Source organism: Poecilia formosa, unplaced genomic scaffold, assembly GCF_000485575.1.
Source record: "Poecilia formosa unplaced genomic scaffold, Poecilia_formosa-5.1.2 Scaffold68, whole genome shotgun sequence".
Classification (NCBI taxonomy): Eukaryota; Metazoa; Chordata; class Actinopteri; order Cyprinodontiformes; family Poeciliidae; genus Poecilia; species Poecilia formosa.
Window position 1 is genome coordinate 1556834 of NW_006800007.1, and position 25029 is coordinate 1581862.

At 38.1% G+C, this 25029-nt stretch overlaps 1 protein-coding gene across 13 annotated transcripts in view; it reads right to left on the reverse strand.

Moving 5' to 3' along the window:
- The window catches only part of dlg3 (discs, large homolog 3 (Drosophila)), a 108348-nt gene that overhangs the window by 9650 nt on the left and 73669 nt on the right, over nucleotides 1-25029 (reverse strand). For all 13 annotated transcript variants that reach the window (XM_016672954.1, XM_016672953.1, XM_007555095.1 and 10 more), the window contains 3 exons: nucleotides 19481-19637; nucleotides 18342-18444; nucleotides 1189-1303 (listed from right to left, as the gene is read on the reverse strand). In XM_016672954.1, the coding sequence (XP_016528440.1) occupies nucleotides 1189-1303; nucleotides 18342-18444; nucleotides 19481-19637 (375 nt within the window). The remainder of the gene's footprint in view (nucleotides 1-1188; nucleotides 1304-18341; nucleotides 18445-19480; nucleotides 19638-25029) is intronic.

The following is a 25029-nucleotide window of genomic DNA, read 5'->3' on the forward strand; positions in this document are numbered from 1 at the left end:
TTATGCTGCAATTCAAGACAAGCTCGACAAGTCTACCGTCAACACAGGCAAATTCCCAGCATTATCCGTGTTGCAGGAAAACACGTGACCTCTTCTAAGTGCACCTTACAGGCTGAAGGCCTCCGCATTCCTGGAGCTGTGCAGGGAGGATAAGGCAGCTCCTGCTTCAGTCAGCAAACTAGACAGCTTTCCCAACATAACCATGGGCTTAGTCACCTGCACAGGAGCAGGATCTGCTCTACAAGCCTCCCAGGACGCCATCCATACCAGAGCCATGAGTCAGACTGGACATGCACAAGTTTTCGTGGAAAAATCCTCATTAACTTTACAGCATAAAACACTAAAATTCACTTTGAATTTATGGCAAGTATGTATCCACTGGGATGGATTTCAATAATAAACTTTATTTACAGTTCATGATGTAAATAAAACTGCATGCTAATTGTTTACATTAGCATACAGCAATATAAAACAAAAAAAGGACAAAAAAAAACGTTGATAGTGTCAAATAACCAAAAACACCAGTCTTCATATTTGAATATAAGTTTTTGTCCAACCAGTGCATTAATTGTTTAAAAATGTCATTTTTAAGTCAAGAATGCATCCACAGTTCATACACAACTTTAAAAGGTGTATAGTGGTGAGATAAGCTGAGGTTGGGAGAAGAGCATCTGAGCTTCAGCAGAAATAAAAGGAAATACTCTGACGTTATCTCTGGCGTTACATCACATGGCCGTTTCACCTTGAACCTTGTCCAGCCTTCTTTTTCACTGTGGCTGTGCGAGAGGAGCGCCACCTGCTTTCATTTCTAAATGAACCTCCATCCAGTTTGGCAACTTTCCCAAAGTGTCATAACGCGAGTCACTTTGACAAGCCCCTCTGTCAATCTGCATTAAAGGAAGCCGAGGCAATGTCATCCCAGGCGTCAAAACAACAACACGGGATGTCCGTCAGCTCTTACAAGATGAATGCCATCAACCCGATGCCCTAAATTAAACGGTCTCTCACTTACAGCTTAGCTTAAAATACAAAGAAAAAAGAGCCATGTGTGCCTGCTTTTAAGAACACGTGCATTTGGGCTTCTTTCACCCCCCACAGACAAGCTGAGGTTTGTTATGCAAGAGTGGTTATTTTAACAGCAGATCTCTGAATTTGATGTAGCGAGTGCAGCTGCGTGTTTGTGTGTACCTGACATAGAGGGAGCGCTTCTCGCTGGTGCGCAGGGAGCCTGATCCTGAGCTCATGCTGCTGTTCATCATCTGCTCCCTCAGGTCGTGGATCTTCGACTCAAAGCGACTGTACTCTGCCGTGAAAGAAACAAAAACACAGAAATGTGTCAACATCACCTCAAAAATAGGAAATGGGGTCTTGAGCAAACAGGCTGCCACTCTGCGGGTGCAGTAGTAGGGCTGTCACAATAAGCAATAGATCAATTAATCACATGATGCATTAAAACAAGCTCATGATTTCATGATTTTCTCTTTACTTTCTATCAAAACTGGATGACAAGAGTCTTGAATCTGCTGTTTTGGCCTCAACTAGCCCATTTTTGTAAAGGACAATTTGTTTACAAAGACTTCATAATTCATCTCTTTAGTTTTTCTATTTTGGATGCTTGGAATGTCTTCCTGTTTGAGTGTTAAATGTTCATTAGAATTAAAAGTTTATTGATCTTTGAGAATGTCTTCTTGCATTATTATTATGCCTTTACCATTATATTACTCACAAATGTTCTCAGTGTGACAATATTATCATTTATCGCAATAAATCAATCAGTTAAGTTTATCTGTACAGCACATTTCAGCAGTTCAAAGTGCTTGACATGATTAAAAACACAAAAAGTCATAAAAACAAAATACAGTCACCAATTGAGAAACCAGTAACAAACGGTGCCATCATAGAATATGTTGGTCATCTTTCAAACAAATTGGGTTTTAGCCTCGGTTGAAAGGATCTCAGTGTTTCAGCTGTTTTGTAGTTTTCTGGAAGTTTGTTCAATAACATCTGGATCAAATTTGTTATCGTGACGGACCAGTCCAGTAGAATTGACCGGTTTATATAAAAGGAGCCCACCGAGTGTTATTTTGCTTTAACATTACCGTAGATTAGAGTTTTATTTAGCCCAGCAGTTAACTAAAGTGAATAGAGGAAAGGTTCAGAGAATCCTTAAGCTGATTAATGACCCCGGGTACAGATGGTTTATCACAGATCTGTCTTACACATCCTGTAATGTCTCATGTCAGGTAATTAATTACACTGATTAATTAAGTTCAACATGGGCTCTTTAGTGAGGTTTAAAAAAGGGGGGAAGGCCTCCAAGAATTTCTTGTGCACAGTCATTTGTCAAAGGTGTGTAAATCCAGCAGCAGCTCCTCAGCTCAGGGATGATGTATGAATCCAGCTGGACCTTCTCATTAGGACGGCGCTCATTAGCCTGCTGAGCGCAGCGAGCTTTGCGCCGAGGCTGCTGGAGCGAGCAAGGCCACCTCACCAGAGAGCGATGGCAGATAAACAGATGGGCAGAAACATGAGGAGGTGATCGCACAGGAGACTAAAAAACCCCCAACGTTCACTTTATTAAGCACGCCTTGCTAATGCTAGGTGAGCAGGGCTGAAACAATTAATCGATTATCAAAAATAATTGTCAACTAATTTAGTAATCAATTAATCATAACTGGAGAATACTGACTCCAAAAAAGGACATTTTCTGAAAAAGCAGTAGCAGGTTGTACAATTTTGTACAAAATTTATTTTGCATTTAATGCATTTTTAATGCATCTTAAATGCAAAATGCATATATTTTTCATTTAAGATTTTAAAAAATCCTCTATCTGCAAACCTCCTCTACCCAAAACTCCTCAAGTGGCATAGTTTTACTTTTTCTTGGTTCAAATTCTGTACAAAAAAAATCTCCTACTAAGCACCTTTTTCCATGTAATTATTAACTGGTTATTCCATCCATCCATCCATCCATCTTCTTTACACCCTTGTCCCCTAGTGGAGTCGGGAGGGTTGCTGGTACCCATCTCCAGCTAACGGTTAATCCAAATAAAAAAAATAAAAATTATATAAAAAAAACAGATCAGCCCTTCACTGTATTGATGTTAAGTCACGCAGAGAGAGCTCAGATTTTCACATTTTGAAGTTAAAAGTATTTTTTAGCTCATCCTTTGCCACAAATTATCAAGCATTCACAAAAGAAATGCTATGTTATTGCATTTTAGGCAATAAAATGTTTAGTCTCAAAAAAGAAAAAAAAGATTTAGTGGTAAAACAAAATAGCAGAATTTCTACGGATTAATCGATTGTCAGAATAATCGATAGCATAATCTGTTACTAAACAGCCCAACAGGTGAGGCTCTGCTCACAGCCATACGGTTACCTAAATAAGCAAGAGATGCACAACTGTTTTTGTTTTTTTAAATTGAAACCAATACCTGTCAGTTTTCTCATTCCAAACATCAATAACTGATAGTCGATAACATAAATAAAAATAAGACAAAAATGTAAGGCTGTGACATTATCACTCTACTAGTTGACTTACTGAAAGATTTACATTTTTAAACTGAAAAAACTGTTCCTTCAACTTTTTCCAAGATATATCATAAAACAAAAAAGCCACACCACCAGATATATTATTGATTCTATTCGTTATGATATTGAGCAGATAAAATTACACCATAATCTGACAGTGGTTGTGTTAACCTGAATATCCGTACCACTAATCTGAAGGTCTGCCTATTTATCAATCAGTATAAAGTATAATATAATTTGCATATTTGTGGGGGGGGGACCAAAACTTGCTTTAGCCCCCGGGGCCCACGTCCTTCTAAATCCGGAGCAAGTTAAAAACATTCCTGAGGAGATTTTTGGTCCATGTTGACCTGATGGGATCACAGCAGGTTCTTATCAGGAGGATCTCGTTCCACCAAGTTGTGGAAGCTGTTAAAACACAATGAACTACTGGTCATGTTCAACAAGGCAGTTTGAGGCCATTTAGAGATGCCATGTTGATCTGCAGCAAGTAGCAATCAGAAGATGGGAACACTTTGGTGACAAAAGGATGGACATCGTCAACGTTAGGCTGGGAAGTTTTAAATGTTCAACTGGTATCAAGAGTCCTGAATAGAGACGGACAACTGTTGTATCTTCATTTTATTGTAATAAGAAATTTGATTTATCATTAAGATAAACTCGACTGTTAGTTTTCCCAAGTATTGGTTACATTTTAATAAATAAAATACTTTAAAATATGATTAAATGCAGTTATTGTGCACCACTTAGCAATAAAAATACTCTGTTATCTTGAAGTACCCAATATAATAATCAGTAAATTGTCTTAAATCGACAGCAGCATTTGTGATTGTATAAGTTTGCAGTAGAAAACAAACTCATATAAAATCCTTTAAATCATGACTTTTATCATTATAGTAAATGCCACAGAACATCACAATAACATTATAAGCCATATTGCACATCTCCTAGAAGGAAGCATGGTTGATGCAATGTGATTGGCTTGTTGCCATTTGAGTAAATGTTTTCACAATATTTTATGGTATTTATTGTACACCAGTCAAATAATAGAAAAAATATTTAAAACTTATTTTCAGTCTTTTTAGGTAACTAAACTGCCACAAAAACTAATATTGCTCCTCAACTTCATGTCCATTTTAAAATGGGATCCTTCAACACACTGAGTGAGAGCCGACTGGTCAAACAAGGTGGGAATGTAGCAGTTTTTCTAAGAAAATAAAAAATTGCCTGTATTCACAAAACTGTAGGAGTTGTAATTGGTATAGGAAACATTTATACCAACATGCAACTCGAGAACAACTACCTCTCTTAGGCTTAAGATCCAGTTTTATGAGCGTCACAGACTCATAAAACTGGATCTTGTGACGGAGAGATTATTAGTTAATATTGCGATGACGATATCAGCTGCAATAAAACACGTTTTACTCACCCAGCGGATTATAAGCCTGGTGGGCCACTAGGCTGAGGATTGTTTGCTTATTGATTATAGTTCCTTCTTTTGTACACAAGGAACAGTGAGAGCAAAAAGAGTCTCTGTGAAACGATTGGAAGCACAATGGAAACACAGCTTGGTCAGTTTGTGAACTCAAAGGGAGACTGAGGTCAGGTGACGTTTTATTCACCGGAACGCCGTAACCACTTCCTGTCTTTACCAGCCTACACGTCAACAGATTCAGCTGGTAAAGTGATGAGTCACAGATAAACAATCGAAAAAACTTTGAATTAGGATGAGACAACTCAATATTTATTTTGATTGTATTTTTTTATGTTTGCATTTTTTTTACAAATTTATAGTTGGTGTTTATGTGTTAATGTTTTCCAATAACAATTATCTAGCGATATTTTAAAATTTCCTGTAAACTTTAATGTTTTTTAAACTCCAAAACACTGTGTGCCTGCTTATTGTCACAATAAGCAATATATGAATTAATCCCATGATAAATGAAAATTAACTCAGTAGTTTCCATTTGCATAATTTATCATTTTTCTCTTTTCTCTCTTTCCAAAATCTGAATGACAAAAGTCCTCAGTCTGGAGCTTTGGTCTCAACTAGCCCTTTTCTCGAAGGACAATTTTGTTAGAGACTTCAGTGCCCGTTTTTTTGTTGTTCCTGTTGTGTTTATCTGTTCTGGATATTTAAAATGTCTTCCCTTTTCCACTGTTAAATGCTCGTTAGAATTCTTATTTTATTGACACTGACAATATGTTCTTGCATCATTTATGCTATTACCAATATATTACTTGAAAATGGTCTCAAAACAACAATATTATCGTTCATCGTGACTTCTTGGACGATTTATCGTCCAGCAAAATTTGTTATCATGTCCCCCCTGGATGGGCTGGTGGATGACGCCTCTGGTACCCCTAAAACCGGCTGTTTCTGGGGAAACGCTGCGGTAATCTGATCTGCATTACACTTTTCCAAACAAGATTGCCAAAGATTGTGGCTGGATTTGACTGGAAGAGATCACATTATCAAAACAATGCAACAAGTATCCCCGTTTTAATTGTAATTAGCCCACTACCTTACTGCTTCAATTGCTGAAAGCAGGAAATATTTCTTGTAAGCCACCTGAGATCAAAGTCCATTTTCTATCAGGCAAAGACAAAGTAGCCTAATCAAAGCAAACACTTCATGACCACACAGATGACTGAGCTGAAGTTAATCCCAAGCTCCCGGAGAAACACCGAGCAGGTGCAAAAACAAGACCCAACTCACTCCCTCCTGAAACCTACCGCGCTCTCAAAGCAAACACGGATCCGCTCCAGGCCTTGCCACGGCTCTCCACCCTTTTCTCTGCTCAAAGGGTTAACAATGCAACAGAGTGACGCTGCAAGGTGAGGTAACCAGACACTGCCTGACTGGCTGTAACCAACAGCAACCATCTAGCACTCCTTGAAACGGGGCTGCACAGGCGGTAGCAGCCATTCAGCTGCGTCCAACTGGCTTTCAGGCACAGGAGAGCAGGGAGCAGAGAACGAGAAGCAGCTGCTGGGGAGCCGAGGGACCGCAGAACAAGACGGGGAGTCGCTGAATAAAAGGGAGCTCCGTTAAAACCCCTCCTCAACAACACCACCAAGCTGACAGCTCGTCCTCAGAGCTCTCCCAGCGAGACAGAACAAGTGCAATCAGATGCACAGGTAGTGATTTTCGTCCAAATGACTCATCTAAATAGTGGAAATTCAGGAGGAGCAGAAAAGAGCGATGCAATCAGTTTGAAGCCGACGCGGAAAGTTGAAGTGGTAATCAGAAGATAAGCACAAACAGCCGCCACACCTTTCTGGTAACGGAGACATCAGACCGCAGGAGGACTGCAGGAGTTCAGCGTAAATACAGAAATTCAGCATGTCAGTAATGCAGAAGGTAATACAGGCAGCTGAGCATCAGGGCTGAAATGATTAATCCGATATTGAAATAATTATCAAATTATTTAGTCATCGATTAATCGTACGCAGACTCAAAAAAAAAAAATTGCTGATGGATAAACATATTCAGAGAAGTAATTAAGCCAAACCTTAAAAAATATTTACATTTTTAATTTAAGATAAGAAAAAACGTGTCTGTGAAAATGTTCTATCCAGAACTCCTTAAGCTGCTGGACCTGGTTCTGAAGAAGAAGTTCTGAAGAAACTCCTACTAAGCACCTTTTGATATACAATTATTAAATGGTTAATCACATTATTGAAAGTGTTTGTTTTGGTGCAGATGCATGCTTTGCTACATACTGTACATTCAAGGAATGTATGAAGCAAAGGATATAATTTAGGCAAGACATTTTTTATTTTCTTATTTTTTTTTAATATTAATTTATTTGCATCTTAATGCATTTCTAATATTGTATAAAATGGTTTAAGCGCTTAGATGAAAAATCTGCTGATTGTGCCAATTTTTTATCTGATTAAACATCAGAATAGTTGTTTTTTTTTTAAATAATGGTTGGTTGAGGATCACACCTTGACAATCATAGGAATACAACACGCTACCTGTATCAACTATTTGTCTACATGCAAACATCAAACATGTGCAGCTACAGTAATGCAAACAACTCTGCCTGCACTGTAGAAACAAAACGATAGCAATTATTCAAGTTATCTATACCCCTAAAAATGAGATATTACTCATTTCCCCCTCAAGTATCCATCAGTCTTTATCAGCCATGTGACAAACTTTTCAGTAGGAGTTGTTTTATTAGCAGAATCGTCTCGTACTGTAGTGGGAAGCTTTGATAAGGATGATGCGAGGGTTAAGCTCATGATAGCATTACCGGATGGAAACCTAATCATCACCAGGCGTGAGCTGTGTTAGAAGACAGTTTAATGTTGACAGTGAAAGTCTCTTTCCTCTCTCTAAGACTGAGGAATGGACTTTTTAGTTATTTTACGAGCAACTTGTCAGCAGGAGGTTGTAGAGTTGTTTGAAAAATATTAGCAAAAAGACCAGCAGAACAGCAAAAGATTTAGTTTTTTACAACGCACTAAACTCGAAGTTATGGAGGCATTAATACGAATAAATGGGTTAAAACTGTGGTTAAGTCCAGATGTTAAGAACAAGGGCTTTTGTCTAAAGATGAGCCTGTTGCATGATAAATTAAGACAAACTCAATTTCCATTTCCATTATTTGTTTTCGTTTTTTCTCTCTCTTTCTACCAAAAATTTGGTGACAATAGTCTTCAGTCTGGTGCTTTTAGGTAGTTTTTTAATGACAATTTTGTTTACCAAGACTTCATAATTCATTTAATTTATTTCCGTTTTATGCATTTATTTTGGATACTTAAATGTCTTCCAGTTCCAGTCCATGAGAATTTGAAGTTCATTTTTTATTATTTCACTACCATTATATTACTTGAAAACGGTCTGAAAACCAACAATATTATTGTTTATCGCAATAACTTCTGGGACAATCTATCATCCAGCAAAATTTACCGTGATAAAGCCTAACTGTAGTGCCCACATTGGAGCCAACTTACAACATCCCACGTCAGAAATGTTTCCCTGACACAGCAAATCCCTCTCACACTTTTCCGCAAGACCAAACATGAAATCACAGAAGTGCTAAACAAAGTGGGTGGAATGGGCCCAACGAGATCATGGACGTCCTGCGACACCAGAAAGTCGCACCTTAATCACAGATGAGAGGCAGCTAATATCTTGCTCATTGCAAAGAGGAGGATTAAATTATTCTGCTTCCAAATTGTCTCATAAGTCGAAGCTGGGAATGATGTCTAATCCCAGATGAGAAGAGGGGGAATGGATCTCAGCAATAGAGTCCAGTACTATAATTCTCACCATTTCCTTCTTTCAAATAAATATTTTACAGCTCTATGTGTGCAGTTGGTTTAATGAGGTACAAACTGCCAGATGTGCTGTGAAACAACCAGACCTCCAAGTTTCACTACACGATACAGCAGCCATATTGGATACGACTCATAGTTGCTAGGCGTTCTTGTACTTTTACCGACTAGGGATTCAGAAAAACAACAAATGGAAAATAGTCTGACTTCTGAGTGCAGAGAGAAACATAAATATAGCTACAAAATCAATGGCTGCTCGCCAAGAAGTATCTGGTTTTAGTTACTTTAAATGTCTCCAACATGGCTGCCGTTGCTGGAATGCGTAACTTCTCATGTCGAAGATGTGAGCGGTGCATCAGGATTTGTGAGCTGCGTCCTACGAAGAACCAGACTACCCGGTCGACCATGAAGACAGGAGGTGAGTGGCCGTGAAATTGGACAGCTTAGCCTTTAGCTTTCTTAGGAGTATGTCCTGTCGCCTAGCAACCGTGACTATACATAAACTGGTAAAATGGTGGTTGAAATGTTCCTGAGCTTTTTTCCCCCAATTTAATCTTTTATTTTTATAAAAATTATCTTAAAAAGCATGCTTGCAAATAAAAGCCTAACAGCACAATGAATTTAACCTTTAAATGTTTGTACTCCTTGATAATAGTTTATTTAAAACTGAACTCCCACTCCATTTCTAGTTTCGTCATTACAAGGACAAAAATGTCCCGTTCGACCAGCAATGGATCTTGGGATAGAAGGATGCACCAAACCTGTTCTTCAACGCATTTGGAAGATCCTTTAAATTTGGACAGACTTCGCCGCATCACTGAGATGTAATCAGTCGTCAGACGCATTTAATTGCCCTTTAATCTACAGACAATTTCAGAGTTAACAGTAGAAACCAAGAGTTTTATTTTTTAACAGTGGGAGGCAGCCGACATGCCCAGATAAAACTAACACTTTGTAAAAAAAACAACATGCAAGCGATACACTTTAGAAAGATTCAAACCCAAAACCTTCTTACTCCAAGAACTGCAACAGTCAGCTCACAGTTGTTCATGTTATTCAAAATAAATTCAAGTCCACAAGCATTGTTTTGTGAACACTGTGATTTCCGTCCAGAAAACCGTTAATGAGGGACGTTAGACATAATTAGCTTTGTACAAAACAAAGTGTGTTCTTGTGTTTTGCACTGTCCCAAGTTCCTCCAACAGCTTCATGGGAATATTGCTAGTGTTTATTGAGCAATAAACCCCATGTGGGTAAATTCTGTAACATCTGAACTGTGGAAACATTTTAACCATAAAAAGATTCATGTTTTAAAAATATATCATCTCACTTGGAGAACCGTAGTTTCCCAAACGATCAGACCAGCTTCTGTGACTTCTCTATGAAACAAACACACTGTTTTGACAACAGTTTTAAAAAGGAGAAGGTTCTTCCCTCCTCAGGTGAAAAACACATGAAGTACTACATGATTTTGTTGACTGACGCATTCTTGACTGGTGATCAGTCCTGCATAAAAGATTCATTAAACAGGAACACCTTTGAAGTGCTGCAGTCGTGAGCGACTACAATTATTATGACACTGAAATTCAGGTTCCTTATATCAATTAACACTCCAGAGCTGGTCTGTATTTTTAGGAGTGACCCACAGGAAGAAAAAAAAGAAAAAGAAAGAAAGACAGCTAATGGAAACTGGGACTAATCTGTATCTCACTCCCACTGTGTGCCCTCATTAGTTGTACAGCTTTTTTATTTTATTTTGGGGGACGGAGGCTTCTGGTTTGATCCGGTTAGGCAACAGTGGATGGGGGGGAAGTGCTTGTAATGTGAGAAAGTGCAATGTTCTCAGGGATAGTCAAGCTAGTCGATGCTAACACTCCATGGTACAGTGCATTGCAGACGGCGCGTGATCAACTTCGCTTAAATGTGTTTGCGAAGGTCTCAGATGCAAAGTGCTGTGAGCTTAATGAGGGTGACACATTTCCTCCATACTACTCCTCCCATTTACAACATCCAGAGAGTTGGAGCAATTACATTCTTTCACGGTGTGACATAACAGCATGCACATATACAACCCGCTTTTTTATTTTTATCAAATTTAAAGAGCTGATGATGGTCTAATCAGAGGTAGCTAAAAATGACAAACCGGAGTTTCTAAATATAGGTACATAAACAAATGCATATTTTAGTAGTTTTCCATTGTTTTTGTTTTCTTTAGGTTTTTTTTTTGTTATATCAAGATCAGATAGAACAAGTATGTACCCTCTCTTTGCAAAAGTTTTCAAGTCTGAATGTGTTTTTAAAATAAAAAAATAGAATTTTTTATTAAACAATTTCCTACAGCAAACATTTAACATTTGCAACTCTAAATGAGTTTAATTTAGCTGGACTAATGTCAAAAATGGCTCTTTGGATTGTTAAAGCTGCAGTATTTTTACATATCTGTTGAAACTGTCATTATGCTGTGACAGTTTGGTGTGAGACAGATAATCTGTGAAAAAGTTGAGTTACTCTGCCTTCACCAAGCGCCAACTAGGAACAACCAATCAGAGCCAGGAGGCGGGTCTTAGTGCCGTCAATCATGGCACCGATACTCCCGTCCCCAGCAGAGCTTGTTGTGAATGCTAAGGCTAGTTAGCATGGCCACCAATGAAAGCAGGTAAACAGGAGTTGTTTCTCTGCCATTAGCACATTTAGCAACGTATTCATATGTTGATTAACAGCGCTAAGACACTCCTCCTGGCTCTGATTGGTTGTTTTTGGTCAGGAGCTGTACATTTCTTCAGACAGCAATAGCAGCACATGAAGGAAGAAGAGAAACTGGCTCTTTTTAGATTATTATAATCCCGTCACGACATGGTGGCAGTTGTAACAAATATAAAGCATATTTTTTATATAAAGGTTACGTACTGTAGCTTTAAGGTTGCAGAAAACCACAAACACCCAGGCAGGCCTCTTGCAGGAGCCTGTATTTTTGCACTGCGACCCCTCTTAGCGAACAGAGCTGGCCTTCGATCAAAGATCCATGGATGCCCAGTTCCTGGCCTCTGAGGAAACTCTGCAGGCATTTTGCCTGGCATAAACTAGCACTCATCGTCCACTCACCCCCACCCCCCTTAAGATTGACTCGTCCCTGTACAGCTCATTGGGGGTTCCTTCTGCTCCAAAGTTAAATGAACAACATGTCACACACTCCCTTCAAGATGCCAGTAGAATTGCTGGGCACAGATCACCAGAGGGGATGCAGGAAGTCAATCATTTGCCAGCACTTGGCATGTTGGTCCAGAGTAGTTAAGGACTGTACACTAGCAGATAAGTCCTTCACTGAGTAACAAAGAGGGCACAGAGCTGACAGCAGGATCATTTGGTATGGAAGACAAAGCTCCCCTTTAACTAGCCACATAATTATTCAAGATTCTGCCCGACTGATTTGGCATGCAAGAGAACATCATCTCTCAGAGCCAAGTGTGAACATTTATTATCTGTTTTAAGACAAAAAAAAAATCCAAACTGCACTCCTGTCAGTTTTGATCTCAGTCAGTGGGGTTTTTAAGCTCAACATGTACATTATTTGGCATCCGATGGCAGAGTTTTTATAGAAAGAGCTACAGTGCAAGAGAGAGCATGCTACAACTTATACCCTTTTGCATTCCTCACATAGTCTAAATCTGAAAGCCTAGCAAAGATGTAAAGCTCACAATATCCTCTGTAGTGTTGTTACAGTATCAACACAACATGCTTGGATACACCGACACAGAACAACAGAAAGAGGCCTGAATGTGCCCAGACAGCTGCAATGCAGGGTAAAGCTGGTGGAGCCATTTTGTTGAATAAACTTTAAAAAAAAGAAAGAAAAGTGAGCAGCTCTTGTAATTTATTCAGTCAGCAGATAGTGTGGTAAGGTGGAGGAATAAAGGTCATACAACGTCAAGATGTAAAATTTACAATCGACAGGTGAGGTCATCAGACACTCACCTGTCTGACCACACCTGTGACCTAAAGGTTAAAGTTACACAGGGACAACTGTTGAATGGCTTCTGCTACTTATATCTGTAATGTGACTCCACTTAACCCAGTGGGAACAGGTTGTTTTTAAAATCACCAGATAACTAAAATTAGGTCATAAAATGAGACGGATCCAGGTAATGGCAGGCGCTGACATCTTTAGTAAGGGTGAGGCTGTCAAATACTAGTTTAACCTACATTTTATCCTTTCTCTTCTCTACAACAACTCTCAGATACCTGAAATATAAGCTTTTTTAAGGCGTGTCAGTATAAAAACTACAGGTTAGTGAGAAACGTCCCCAGTACAATAACAGGTAAAACGAGCATTTCCACTCACGGAGTTTGTTCCCGATTCCAAGGCTTGATGTTCTCGACTCTCTTCCCTCTTCGGCCCACCTCGGTTCAGTCAAAGCGTGGTTATTGTTTCGCTGGGGCAACCGGTGGTTTCTTTATCCAGCCATTAGGGACTTCATGCGGCTTCGGTAGTGCTGCTGCTGTTGTATCCGAGCCCATCCCCCATCCACACCGCCGGGGAGAGACCGATAAAGTTTGCCGCTTTCCACCTTCACCGTGAGCGCATTCAAACTTTCCTCCAGTGCCTCGGTGGGAGTAGAGCCCGGTTAGAGTCCCCTTCCCATCGCCGCCCCGGGTTTGTGTCCACAAACTTCTCGTCGGGGGCTCGGAGACTGAACAGGGGCGGACGGGAGGTATTATTTTACCCGCCTTGGATCTGGCTCAACTCTTCAGCCTGCTAATACAGGAGCCCGCCCCTGAACCTGAATACCTTGCAGCCGACCTATCCGAAACACCGCCCATGTTAGCCGGGTAGCAGCACCGGGTACACCTGACTGCACGACCACAGCCCGCCGAGCCCACCCAGAACCGCACTTTGATAAGGTTATACAACTTTGAAAAGATCTACCTCTAAAAAGAAAAGCTGGAGAACGTCTTCTCTGCCAGCTGAGAGCCTGCCACAGTAGTTCCTACATTTCCCACAATGCAACGAGGAAGTAAAGCTGTTCACACACATTCTTTGGCTAATTAACAGACGTAGACAGAGTACCCACAAATTAGACTCCAGTAAAAATAGCACTACTTCAACATGTTTTTACTTAAGTAAAAAGTAGCCGTCCAAGAAATTATTCAAGTAAAAAGTATTTGGTAAAAAGTCTACTCAAGTACTGACTGAGTCACTGATAAAATTATTAACCAAAATTTAAAAAATTACATCATCAGATGGATCAAAATATAAAGTTAAGTGGAAATTTTGGTATTTTAAGGACCAAAATGACAGTCATAATAATAATAATAAATAATAATAATAATAATAAAATCAGTTTCTTTCAATATAAAGTGTATGAAACTTTAACAAAAACTGAATATATGGTTAAAACATGCTTGTTTTTTTAGAGGGTAAAGCATCCAGAAATTTTTTATCAAGTAATGCTTTTAGGAGTGATAAAAAATACTCTTAAAAGTACATTTTTCAAAAAAGTTACTCAAGTAAATGTAATTGTATAAACACAGCTAGTACACAACTCAGATAATTAATTGTTTCCATGTTGATAAAGTGATAGTTTTAGATGTTTTGAATGTATTTTCTTAAAAATAAGCAATATGTGAAAATTAAATGAAAAAACAAGAACAAGCAATTTTGACAAAAATGCAGTGGTGTCACTAAGACAAATGGGGGTTTGGGCACGGGGGAACCTTAATAATTTTAACTTTTGTTCTTTTATTATTTAATACTTGAACTTAAGAGAAAAATATAAACTTCCAGCTTATAAACAGCTTGTAATTAATTTATTATTACAAGCTGTTTGTTTTTGTCCTTTCTAGTGACCCTCAAATAATAACCACAGATCACATATTTACAATATCAGTCACAAAAATTGCTATTTAAAAAAAAATATAGGTCAAATCAGCTTGCTTATTTATTTTATTTAATTATTTTATATATATATATTTGGTTTATTTTCATAGGAGTGTGTGTTGAATAGAATAAAATTACACTTTACAATAAAAAAAAAAAGCTTTTTTGCAATGTTTGTCCAAAGTTGGGCGTTTACTTACATGAAAACAAAGACTATTGCACAAAATTTAAAATGCAAATACAACGCAGAATCGAAACATATCACTGATTCAGTACAATGATACAAAACCAAAATATTCAAACAGATATCATTTGTCTGACTATTTAAGACAATTTCTAACAATTTCCACTGAAGCAGCAGCTCTAAGTGGAACTGAAAGGTCGCTGAACACTCGAGGAGTCGTACCACTTGAACATTTAAAAATTTGAATGAGGTTCTAAAATTTAATGGCATTTTCAAAGTTCATCACATTTGGTTTCTTAAGAAAACGACAGTAATGTGACCCACAAGCCTTCGTATCCAAGATCTTAATCACCTAATTATGTATCATTTTCAGTGATAACCGTAGAGCAAATGAGGAAAAATAAAATGACTGCTTGAAAATATTTGCAGCATGAAATGGTAAACAAACTAATTAATCTGAAGAAAGACATGTTTGCTTCTGCAAACTTTACTTGATATCTTAATAAACTTTAAAGGAGGATCAGAAATGACATCAAGATATTTTACTTCTAATTTGTTATAAAATAACAAATTAGAAAAACATTAGTCTCCTTACAAATTTTGTCTGGCTTTGGTAAAAACATTCAGATAATCAAAAATAACACAACTACAATAAATGCAAACGTCAACATCCTTAAATGAGGAATTAGTTTATAAAAAGGGAAGAAACCCAATCAGTCCATGTGTAAAAAAGTAATTACTCTTCAAACCGAATAACTGGTTTTTCCACTTGTGGAGACAACAACCAGCATCGAGTGTTTGAGTCTTTTTACATTACTGTGGAGGAATTTTGGCCCACATTCTTTACATAACTGTTGTAATTCAAGCATATTAGAGGCTTTCAAACATGAACAACCTGTGAAGAAAGGTGAGTATCAGTGACATGACTTCTGTTTTTATTACAGATTAAATCTGCTCTCACATGTTGTGTGCAACTCAGATACAATAAGTTGAGCTGCTGGATTGTTGGTCAATAAACATTAAAAGTTGAGAAATTAGAGTAATTATTCAGCGTCAGTGTGGCACAGCTTTGAACTTTAAAACAGATAATTTCTACCTTCGTATTTCCTCTGGCTTGTCGGCAGATTGCTGTGAACTCGGCAGAAAGCATGCTCAGTCTTTAGGCGACGGTATCTGCCATGAACTGGCAGAATGACTTTCCTCATGCAGCATTTCCTACAGGTGGAGCGAAGCTGTGAAAGCCCTCACTGCAGCATGCGCGGCGTTGGTAATTTCCCCTGTCAAGCTGCAGTTTGATCTCATTCAGATGGCTAATTAAGTCACACTGAAACCAAACCTCACACAGAAACGTTTCATCCCAGACCTTTGTGGTCTCTCTTTAGTTTTCACTGAAAGATTTCCTCACGCAACTCAAAATATCTAATAAACACTTTTATCTGACTTGGTCATTGCTTATGTTTTTGCGGACACTTTGTGCTGATCATTTGTCCTTTGTAAACTTCCCATATGTATGTTTATGAGTAAACAAGGGAAGGATGGAGCTGGGAAAGAACTTTGACGTATGTTTACAAAGGCATTGGTTAGTTCGCATGATTGTTTCTCAGGCCTGCTAATCTGGATCTTTGGTTTGTAATTTCTTCACATTAATAAACATTTCACCGTTGGATCACGACAAAACCAGACACTGAAGACTGAACAAAAAACAACATAAGGGGAATTAGCATGTTTCAATTTAACATCAAATTAAAATTATTAGTTTTTCTATTTTTGCACTCTTATTCTAAACAAGGCTATCTTTTAGTTTAATTTTAAGTAAAATGGTATTTAATATTTGGATTTGTCAGGTTGCTCTGAACAGCTGACCATATTGTAAGCCCAGCTACATTTACTGCTGCATCTGCAAGTCTCTTAATGTGATTGCAGCCGCTCAGACATCTTGAAAGGTGAGACGTATAGTTTACGTGTGTCGACCTGGTAACATTTCTGTTTCAGAGAAGCCCCGGTAATTTGGTATTTGACACCTAAACCTTCAGTTACCACTGGATCCTCGGACAGCAGTAGATGCATGATGGGAACTTTGCCAACATGTGGGAAGGCAGATGTAAAACTCAGCTTTGTAATGTTGTCCCATTGGTACTTCCAGAGGTGGGCAGAGTTCACAAAAAATTTACTCAAGTAAGAATATAAGTACTTCAACATATTTTTACTTATGTAAAAATAAAAAGTAGCCATCTGAAAAATCACTCCAGTTCAAGAAAAAAGGTATTTGGTAAAAAGTCTACTCAGGTACTGAGTAATTTATCAAATTATTAATCAATAATTTTAAAAATTACATAATCAATATAAATTTAAGCATAAATTTTGGTATTTCAGGGATGAAAACAACAATAATTCAAATAAGTAACAAAAAATAAAGTCAGGCAAAAAAAAAGAGTATCTTTCAGTGAGAAACTTATAAGACTTTAAGAAAAACTGCAGGTGTGTGTCTGTGTTTGGTGAATTTTTGGTTAAAACATATTTGATTTTCATTCAGTGGGTAGAAAATCCAGAAATTTTACTCAACAATGAGCGGAGATACTTCATAATAAAATTACTCAAGTAAAAGTAAAAAGTACAGAGTAGTAAAAATACTCCTAAAAGTAAATTATTTTCAAAAATATTACTCAAGAAAATGTAACTTACTCAATTTAGTAACTCGTTACTTCCCAACTCCGGATACGTCTAATGCGTTTAACAATTACAGGTTTGTGTTATGCTTGCAGGGAGTCAGACCAGTTTCTATACTTCTGCTTATCAAACTGTCTTCTAAATGCTGCAACTTTCAAAACCAAGGCTACAGTTATTCTAATGACTAAATTTAAGGAAATATTCAGTACCCTTTTTTCTGCTCACCAAATATTGCAAAAACCAACAAGTTGCCTTACATGACTGTAGACAAAGAAGGAGACCTTTAACAAAGTGTACAACCAGTAGATTGTTGTAATGAGTTTCATTCAAAATTGTAAAAAAAAAAAAAAAAAAGAATGGTAGCCTTTACTTTACATGGTGGAATGGCAAGTAGCTGTTTTATTAGCCAATTTTGCTAATAAAGCAAAAGACTGTAATTGATTTTTTTGAATTGAGGCCAATCTCTGTGGACTTCTAAAACAGATTAACTTTAAATTAGCTCCAAATTTAATAGACAATTTCCAGCTCTAATGGGACTAATCTGTTGACACTGCTCACTGTGAAAATTGTTTTACAAGTGAAATTATAACAAGCACTTAATGAGGTCTCAAGCGAAGATCAGTAGGGCTGGAAAACTGTCCACCCTAAGAGTCATTTTGAAAGACCAACAGCTGCTGAAATAACGTTCTACTGCCATTTTCACAAGTAGGATTAATTTAAAAAGTATAAAACTGAGACACATTTGTGATAAAGCATATGAATACATGCAAGAGGACAGTAATTGCCTACCTTCAGGCCTGTACTGAGCAATGATGGTGACAGTCTGTCCAGCTCTCTTCAGGGCTGCAGCCGCCTGTTCATGAGTGGCGTTCCTAAGGTTCACTCCGTTCACCTGCAAAAAAAATTATTAAAAATGATTCAAAGGTTTTGATCTGTAAAAAAAAAAAATTCTCAGCTTTATGGATTATACTCAATTTAGATACAAAGCACAAGTCGTCAAGCTCATGTAACTACAGATTTATTTTGTTCCATCCACAAATTTTATTGGGATTGTATGTGGCACACCAACACAAATGTAGGGGATAATTGTGAAGTGGAAAAACACTAAGACTAATTAGACTACTTTGCAAAGAAGAATAAAAAAGTGCATTTTTTTAAATGTTCAAACATGGTGGAGACACACTCCAAAAGATCTGCAGTTTTAGTAACCTCCTGAATGCTGATTCACATTCAACAGGCACTGTGCCGTCACTTAGCAACCCCATCTAAGACCAGCCCTGTTACCTAGCAACACACATAGAGCTGAAGCTCATTGGGTCAGCTAGTTTTACTGCTGTACCATCCAGAACCACTTGCTGCATTCTTGTTGGTTGTGTAGGAGGCTCTACTTCTGCTTTTCAAAGATGTACGGTTGTTGAATTGTGTTTGTTTTCAGCCATTTGTGTGAATGTAAATGTTAAGTTAAAATGATAAAGGCCCCAAAACAACTCACAATAGGCAGAACAGAGTAGACTAAAATCTCTTTAACTAAGAATGATTTTGTGCATAAAAAATTAACAAACATGTTTTGAAATGTTCATAGACTTATCCTCACCTGTTCAAGGAAGCACAATAGGTCATATTTAAATATTATGCATAATGTGTTGCTGGACTGAATGCAGAACTGAACTAAAAACAGTCATATTTTTAAGCATCACTGGATTTTGTGCAGAGAGCAGCTTGGCTCCCTCAGAGTTGTTATGGATTTAATGTCTTGCTCAAGGACATATCTGCGTGGGCAGGTGTTTGCAGGCTTTCTGAACGCCAGGCCACCTTTAATTCTATCATCATTATTCTGACAGCGGGAGCTGGCTGAAAATCTCACTTCCTCCAGCTTGTTACAGTTGTGGATGAGGGCAGACAGGAAGCTTGGGAGTTCAAATACTGACCGACAGGATCCGGTCGCCCCTCCGCAGCTCGCCGCTCAGGTCAGCCGGCCCTCCAGCCAGGATGAAGGAGACAAAAATCCCCTCTCCATCCTCCCCGCCGACGATGTTGAAGCCCAATCCGGTGGAGCCCTTGTGCAACACCACCTTCCTCGGCTCCCTGCCAAAGAAAAAGAGACGGCGTGAGGGTGAAGGACAGGATAGAGTAAATAGACAGAAGATACCACAGGAGATCGATATATGCAGGGTGTTTTCAGACAGCAGCCATCTTTGCTTCGACTGTGCATGATACCAAAATGCTTACAACACTCAGTAGAGGATCTACTGGCAGATCCCTCAATCTGGAGCCTTTATTTGTACTGGGAATGCTGTAAACAGAACATTTAGATGATTGAGGTTTAGGGCACCACACTCTGGCAGAAGGCAGTGAGAAACTCTGAAACACCCTGTCGTTATGCTACAGAGGCATGCAAAGGTCTGGGTGTCCCAAGTCTTTACAGTAGATACTTTTCTCCTCCAAAACACATTAAACACCTGTTTAATTTGTCACAAAAAAGAAAAGTTTGACTAGCGAGGAGCTGAAAATTTACAGTTTAAAAAACACAAAATATTTCTTCTATCTTCTGACATTAAATCAGACTAAACTTTTACAGCTTTAGATCAGTTTGCCTTGACAAACTCATTTTTATTTGTTAGTTGAGGATTTTCTTCATACTCAAATTATTATATGCATTGATAACATTTGAGTTAAAAGGATGTATTTTCAGGCGACACCTAAAAGTCGCTGCTTCCTTATAGAACCTACTGGAGAACTCTAGAAATCAGCCAACATATCAGGAAGACTCTTATGGACCTTCAAGTAATCTAGTTAATCCCTGCATACAATTTCCAGATGTTGCAGTTCAACAAGTTTATCAAGTTTAACATGTGAATCTGCTGCAGAACTAAAGCTAAAGACCTTGTAAGGATTCTGGCTGAAGCTGGTGAGAAAGCGTCATTATGCAGAAAGAAACGAGTCCAGAAGAAAAAGCCAAAAATCAAAATCAGCAAAAAGCCAGATTACAGTTTACTGGTGGATTTAGGGGCAAACACCCTAATTTTTAAAGCCATATTCAGGAAAAATTGGAATGAAAATGCAGCTTGGGAAGCTAAAAAAAGCTGGGCACAATGCTACTAGAGTTGCTATTGGCTGTTGTTTGAAAGCAGCCAATCTAGAACCTCCTTTTGTTTTCCTTGGCTCTGATTGGCTGTTTCTCCAAGAGTAGAGAGAAGGGAGATGTTAGCTTCTGCGGTTGTGCTAAGATGCTTTCCACTGTGCATATTAATGCATATGCATATATTTGGTGTTTGAGCTAATAAAATTAGCAGGTATAAATGTTCTTAAAGAATTTAGCTGTTCATGGCACCTGTGGTCACTAACCCATGTGAATACTGGGAAATATGTTTAGATTTATGAATTTAAAGAAAGAAAAAGATGTATCTAAACTTCTCCATCCACTTTGGCATTCAGCTATCAGAAATAGCTAGTCAGGTGATTTAATCCCAAATCATCTAAAATAGGAAGTTTAATCAGATTTAATGTTGAGGAAAATCGTGTTTTTATGAATAGTCTAAGTATTTGGTAGATTTTAAGACCGACTTCTTTACAGTGATTATATAGAGAACCCACTTTGAAAACATGTTAAAAAATGTTTGCCAAATAAAAAAGCAAACCCCTCATTATAAATACTATATAAATATATTGTATATCCCTAAACTTGTACGGTAAATGCAAAATGAGTCAAGATGAGGCTTAGACATTCAGGTAAATCATTGACTGTTAAAGACCCACCAGCCAGAGTGCTGGTGGTACACTCTTCCTCTTTGCATCACTGTTTGCACAAATATGAGTCATCAGAAGTCAAACATTTATGACTCCTCACAGCATCGACATCAGATTTTAGTAAAACTTTTGGTAAAAAGGACAGCTTGTTAAAGTGTTGACGTGGTTCCACTGCTGCTGTTAGAGAAACTACGCAAATAATTGTATTTGTCAATTTATTCTTGAAAATACAGTTTAAACAACAGCTGCTGCACTAAACCACAATCAAAATGGATAACATCATAAACAGAACTATGGAGGATGCTGGATTTGGGAATGTTGGAAGCCTTTTGGAAATATCAAGACTCAAGTTTAGTATCTAGATTCTCCAGGAAATACACACTGTAGTTTTATTAATGCTGTGTTAACTGTGCTGAAATTATGAAGTTCAAAATATAAAATTCTTTCATCTTTACTTTAAAATAATAATAATACGAGAACATGATGTTGCCTTTCCTCATTCTGTATAAATAATTAATGCTTACTATCCTATAACGCTGCTTTTTAAAGCTGTTTTATATCTTCTTATAGTTCTTAAAGGGAAGGCTATAGATTTTAATATTAGCAGGCTAAAAAATAATAAAAACATAAAATTGGCAGGTAAGAGTCTTAAAATGAACAAACATCAGAAATCATCCACAAAAAATTAAACACTGGTGCTAAACTGGTACCCGTTTAGTCCTGGTACTGCATATCGTCACAAATCTGGACAGATGTAAAAAGCAAGCAGAAGTCCGACAAAGAATGATACTGGATGATGATGATACCATCATGAAAATGTTTCCAGTGTGGAAAATAAAAGTATAATACTATTTAAAGGAAATGTTATTTAAAGTTGGCAATGAAAGATGTGTAATTTTCTGATTAAACTATTCTTTTCCATTATGTCTTGTTAGTGATTTGCAGTATATTTGACAGGTTGCACTGTTCACTACATCAGCAGTAACACCACTAGGTCCAAAGAGCTGTTATCTACTGATAGCAGCACTTTCTGCCTATGCATGGGAATGTTCACATGCACACACACGCACAAGCATGCAGTGAAATCAGAGCTCGACAATAGGCCACTACCCAAAGCTCTCCTTTAGCCTCTATGACTCATCCTCCAGCAGGCTGCCTGGGCTTTAAGATGCTGGAGAGGCCAAACCACCGCTTCAGTACAGCAAAATCACACACCACACATGAAAACGCAGACTCTGGGAAACCTAACAGTTTCCTCTCTCTCTCTCACACACACACACGCACGCACGCACACACACACACACGCACACATATGTACACTTTCAACAGATATCAACATTAACATCCACCGCTGTGCACAAAAACACACACAATTTCCTCTCAACAGAAAAGACGGCATGTCTCCCATTAGTGGTCTTCCCAGCCTGCGGTCTACAGGAACAATTACATCTCATTCCCTAATGGCTGCGCTCAGACTCCAAGTTAAGGCAGCTTTTCCTGTCGAACGGCAGCTGAGAAAGCAGTTCAGACTCTGAGGTTTATCTTAAATGGGAAGAAAAACTCATAAAGGTGACCTATTAAACATGCAACAGCCTTAAAGAAGTTAGGATAGGGTTAAACAAAACATTTTTTTCCACAAAATTATTCATAGACAATGAGATTTCTGTCTCGTCATTTTCAATTCTAATAAGCTGCTGCTGGCCCAACTTAACGTTTTCACTCACACTTGACAGATTTGCAATTATACACTCGTACATCTTTGAAAAGCAGAAGCGGAGGCTCCTGTACAACCAACAAGAATGCAGCACGTGGTTTTAGGATGGCAAGTCAACAACAAAACACTTGTTCTTTCCAGTAGTCATACTGGAAAAACAGCAGTAAAGCCAGTTGACTAAATGTGATGGAGGTTGGAAAACAGTCGACAGTTTTATGTCGACTGTGACTCAACAATCACGAGGTTTTTGAAATTTTCCAGACACCAAAAAAACATCAACTTATTTCCAAAAAATGGCTGAATGGGTTTTTTTTAAAGCGAAATTACAAAAATGTGTAAAATGTGAATTTTGCATCTTCCATCCCCTTTAAATAACTGAACTAGGAGACTGGAAGAGATTATAACAATACAACTGTACCTCCAACAAAAAGACAAGAGAAATGTAGTAAACAGAGAGGAAAAGCTTTAAAGATGATTTCTTTGATGCCTTTTAGTTGCCTTAAAACCAACGGTATGGATGACAGTGTTTAACACTGGTCTTAATGTTTTCTACAGCTTCAAAAAAATATCTGTAAACAAAAAACAGTGAGCAGCTACTGAAATTAAATATGCTAAAACAGCCGACTTGCCTTCGGTTAACTTGGACTTAAAATAACCCCGCTTTCCATTTTGAGCTTTTCATCTCAGCTTCAAAGGCACGCAGATCTCCATGGTTACCTTAGGATCCATATCCGGTGTGTGCTTCTGAAAGAGCGTTTCCCCACTGCGTGCTGAGGCAGCCTCTTCACCAGCGACATGGAGGATAAGATGTTCACCGTGAACATTTCGGACACGGCTTCGCTCTGGTGGCCGCTCTCAGACTCTGACCCTCCACACAGAGGAGGTCCACACATTTAGACGCTCTTTTCTGGGGCCTCCTTCCCCCTATCTCATCCTGGTGTGCTGTGATGAGAAACAGCTCCGAGGCAGGTCGCCATAGTTCACCCCAACGCTCCACTTCCAGCAGGTTTTTATCCATTTTGTAGAATCTGGAAGAAGATTCCAGCTCAGATTTAATCTCCTATCAAGCTGCACCGTTTCTGCTGTGACGCGTTGGTGGCTTCAGCTCTCTGCAGAGCAGCAGACCAACATTCCTGTCTGTCAGCTCGCCCCTCCGCAGACTAGACAGATAGATTCCCAGGAGCTCCTTGATAACTTGCAGAAGGTTGAGCGGGCTGAGGTACGCGTGGATGACCTTTCGTCATTTCCAAGCCTTTGATTTGCTGATCTTATAATCAATGACCTGACTGACTGCTGGTCAGCAACAAAGATTTCCCAACAACAGGATAATATTTAGACTACTGTGAAATATTTCAGCAGATAAGAAAGACCACCTTATCTGAGGAAGAATGCGTTTGTTTGTCTTGTTTATGAGATTTTTAATTAGGGCTGTGAACGTTAACATGTTAGTGTGCGATTAATCTAAAAAATGTAATGCATTAATATTACATAATGCTACGATGGGACATACTAAGAAAACATTACAGTCCAGAGATTATACATTCTTATTCTTATTAAACATGGGGAACCAATATGTAGTTTTATACTTTATATTTTCTCTTGTTTTTCTTTTGATTGTCCTTTCTCTAACTCATGTAAAGCACTTTCAACTGCCTTGTTGCTGAAAATGTGCTATATAAATAAAATTACCTTACAAGAATCAAGTCATAATATTACAAAAATAAACTCGTCTGAGAGTAAAGGCGATTGATAACAGAATAAACTCATACAAGAATAAAGTCATAATATTAAGAGAATAGTCATAGTATTATGAGAATAATGTCAAAAGAACGAGAAGATGTAAAAATATAAAATTTCATATTTAGAGAATAAAGTCATAATATTATGACTTTGATCAACATACTTGATTTGTATTTGCTTCACGATTTTGACAAAATGTAATGTTTGTTGCTTGTTTCATAATTGATGACTGTGCAAACTTGACTTTATTCTCATAATATTATTACTTTATTCCTT